This window comes from Portunus trituberculatus, chromosome 10, assembly GCF_017591435.1.
Source record: "Portunus trituberculatus isolate SZX2019 chromosome 10, ASM1759143v1, whole genome shotgun sequence".
Classification (NCBI taxonomy): domain Eukaryota; kingdom Metazoa; phylum Arthropoda; class Malacostraca; order Decapoda; family Portunidae; genus Portunus; species Portunus trituberculatus.
In genome coordinates this window covers 10,808,493-10,810,334 of record NC_059264.1, presented here as the reverse complement: position 1 = coordinate 10,810,334, position 1,842 = coordinate 10,808,493, and the positions used below count along the sequence as shown (strand labels likewise).

The 1,842-nt window shown below is 40.1% G+C and overlaps 1 protein-coding gene across 2 annotated transcripts in view; it reads right to left on the bottom strand.

Annotated features, from left to right (window-relative positions):
• LOC123501962 (matrix metalloproteinase-14-like) overlaps nt 1-1,224 on the bottom strand; it is a 44,959-nt gene extending 43,735 nt beyond the window's left edge. For both annotated transcript variants that reach the window (XM_045251078.1, XM_045251077.1), the window contains exon 1: nt 1,073-1,224. In XM_045251078.1, the coding sequence (XP_045107013.1) occupies nt 1,073-1,194 (122 nt within the window). In that variant the 5' untranslated portion in view covers nt 1,195-1,224. The remainder of the gene's footprint in view (nt 1-1,072) is intronic.
• Nucleotides 1,225-1,842: the final 618 nt, after the last annotated feature.

Sequence of the window (1,842 nt, the reverse complement as noted above, 5' to 3'; positions counted from 1 at the left end):
TTTTTTGTCGTAATTATTCATCTTTATCTCTTAGTTCCTTACCACTTTCTCTCTCTCTCTCTCTCTCTCTCTCTCTCTCTCTCTCTCTCTCTCTCTCTCTCTCTCTCTCTCTCTCTCTCTCTCTCTCTCTCTCTCTCTCTCTCTTAATAAGATTAATTACATGAACAGAGTCTTTTTGAAAAGTAATTTTGTGCATGAAATGTATATAATTATTTTTAATCGCCGTGCTTATTTTAATTGCATTTTTCTTGTGAAATTCCGCAGGTGTGAATGAGATCGCTAATGACACGGTAGTTTTAATTAATACGGCGAATTACGATTTCCAGTAACGCTAGTAATGATAATGATAGTTAGTAGTAGTATTAGTAGTAGTAGTAGTAGAAGTAGTAGTAGTAGTGTTAATAATAATAATAGTAGTAGTAGTAATAATAATGTTTTCATGTTTGCGTGTGTCTTTTCTTTTGAACATCTTTGCTTTTGATTAATTATCACACAAAGACAGGCAAACAAACACCATCATAAACAAAGGGATGGATAACACACACACACACACACACACACACACACACACACACACACACACACACACACACACACACACACACACACACACACACATTACTGTATGAGATGTAATGGTAATAGTAGTAGTAGTAGTAGTAGTAGTAGTAGTAGTAGTAGTAGTAGTAGTAGTGACAGTAATAGTAGTAGTAGTAGTAGTAGTAGTAGTAGTAGTAGTAGTAGTAGTAGTAGTAGTAGTAGTAGTAGTAGTGACAGTAATAGTAGTAGAAGTGATAGTACTAGTAGTAGTAGTAGTAGTAGTAGTAGTAGTATGATAACAAATGTGATACGTAATACAAAAGTGCTGTCAAGATCATGATTAAAATAAACTATACAAAACGAAAATAAAAGTTAAGAAAAGGAACACAAAAACATTATCCAAAACTGAAAAATAAAACGCAAAACATAAGAAAATACTGCAAAAAATAGATGAATAACACACACACACACACACACACACACACACACACACACACACACACACACACACACACACACACAGACCCAGCACCTGCACAGTAAGAAGACTCCTGAAGCTCCCTTGACAAACACCAGGGCACAGACAGACTGGTACACGAACACAACAGCGGCAGACGACCCTTTCTGACGCTCACTGACCCGCCCCACTTCCATCCTGGGCCTCTTATAGTGAATGGCAGCTGCCCCACCGGAACTGAGGGTGGTCCAGGGAGTGTTTGCTTAACCTTCGCGGCCGCTGAGGAGTGGGCGAGGCAGGCCAAGGCGGGGCGAGGCGAAAAGAGGAGAACCGTGGCGGGCAAGGGTAAAAAGACTGACCCCTGGGTGTGTTTCTGGGTCCTCCTTTGATTTCGTTGTTGATGTCCTTGTCTTGTCGTGTGTGTTGAGTTGGTTGAGAGAGAGAGAGAGAGAGAGAGAGAGAGAGAGAGAGAGAGAGAGAGAGAGAGAGAGAGAGAGAGGAAAAGGGGAGAAGGGGGGAAAGAGAAGAAAGACAAGAGGGGACATCGGAAATGGCAACGATGATACTTTTCTCTCTCTCTCTCTCTCTCTCTCTCTCTCTCTCTCTCTCTCTCTCTCTCTCTCTCTCTCTCTCTCTCTCTCTCATGACTCATTTTGCCTTCTCTGTACTTCTTTCTTTGCTTATTGTAATCCTTTTTCTCTCTTAACAGTAAAGTCGTGCTTGTTCTTCTTGTTCTTCTTCTTCTTCTTCTTCTTCTTCTTCTTCTTCTTCTTCTTCTTCTTCTTCTTCTTCTTCTTCTTCTTCTTCTTCTTCTTCTTCTTCTTTTCTTCTAAATCTAATTCTTA